General features: G+C 35.0%; 1 protein-coding gene across 1 annotated transcript in view; it reads left to right on the top strand.

The window, feature by feature from the left end:
• Positions 1-1354, top strand: part of GABRA6 (gamma-aminobutyric acid (GABA) A receptor, alpha 6) — a 15650-nt gene that overhangs the window by 4106 nt on the left and 10190 nt on the right. Inside the window, exon 5 of the mRNA XM_012644789.1 lies at positions 398-615. Within this exon, the coding sequence (XP_012500243.1) occupies positions 398-615 (218 nt within the window). The remainder of the gene's footprint in view (positions 1-397; positions 616-1354) is intronic.

Genomic DNA, 1354 nt, shown 5'->3' on the forward strand with positions numbered 1-1354 from the left:
ATGTCATCCTGCAAGGTGACCCCTGTGTACATTTTCAAAACATTTATTTCTTTTTCCTTCACATTAGCCAGTCTCAGCTAAGCATGCTGTTTTGAAGTGATGAGTAGCTTTCTTTCAAATTGATTTCGCACAACTGGGTGCATGTAAAGATTTGTATATTCCTGAAATGGGTAGTTTTATATGTATATGACACAAAGAACCCCACCGAAAACAATGAAATGGTGTGTTTCTTTGCTCTATCACCTGGTGATCAAGTAGCTATTTCATACATCGAAATATGCCTTTGCTTGTTTTCTTCCATTCCATGCTCATTTAAAATCTTCAAGATTTATATTCAACCGCATTCTTTTTGCACACTGTCAGCAATAATAATACTGATGTACGTGTCTTCCAACAGGTGAATATGTAATAATGACAGTTTATTTCCACTTGCAAAGGAAGATGGGCTACTTCATGATACAGATATATACTCCTTGCATTATGACAGTCATTCTTTCCCAGGTGTCTTTCTGGATTAATAAGGAGTCTGTGCCCGCAAGAACTGTCTTTGGTATGCCTCACACTTCGTGCTCCACTTCCCTTCATCCTCCACCTCTCATCGCTTGTGTATTTTGGGTGAATATTCACACCGGTGCACTTTTCCAATCCACAAAGGAAATAGACTCCTGTCTCACTCAGACATATGTGTCATGTAAAATGACCCTCATCTTATTGCAAGTTGTGTGGAGAATCAATAAAAAATTGTTTCAGCAAGAATTTTGGCTGGTTTCCCATGACTTTCATGTGCCTCATTTAGCAGTGTTTTATCTTCATTTGCTTTTTCGTAACTGAGGAAAAGCAGAAAGGTTAAAACTGACAGGTAAATCCATGAAAGCAAAAGGCTAAGATATTGAACCCATTAATCCATAAATTGTATCTCAGTTTTATTAGATTGAACCATATAAAATTGTCATTTTTGCAGGTCTAAATGTAGTTAAATATCACCGATTTCCTATGTTTCAACCTAAATATTTAATTCCACTTCTGATGTATAGAATAACTACTAGTTTTGATGGAACAAAACGAAGTAATAAGAAAAAGAGTTATAACTGAAAGTATTACCAGTAACTAAGTCCAGTTTTTTCTGGGTTCTCATGATTATAAATTTAGTAGTTTACAGGGAAGGAGGACCCGAGTTGAACTGAAATCTCAGGTGAACCTTGATTTTTAAAAATCTATTATACTGAATAGATCTTTTTTTGCAAATTATAAAAGAATATGTACATAATGATACTAACCATCAATGTTACACATCCCCTAATTGTAAAAATTCCCCAAGTCTTAGTTCAAGAAGGAAAATTGCTAGAAGATGAAT

The sequence above is a fragment of the Propithecus coquereli genome, unplaced genomic scaffold, assembly GCF_000956105.1.
Source record: "Propithecus coquereli isolate 6110/MARCELLA unplaced genomic scaffold, Pcoq_1.0 Scaffold220, whole genome shotgun sequence".
NCBI lineage: Eukaryota > Metazoa > Chordata > Mammalia > Primates > Indriidae > Propithecus > Propithecus coquereli.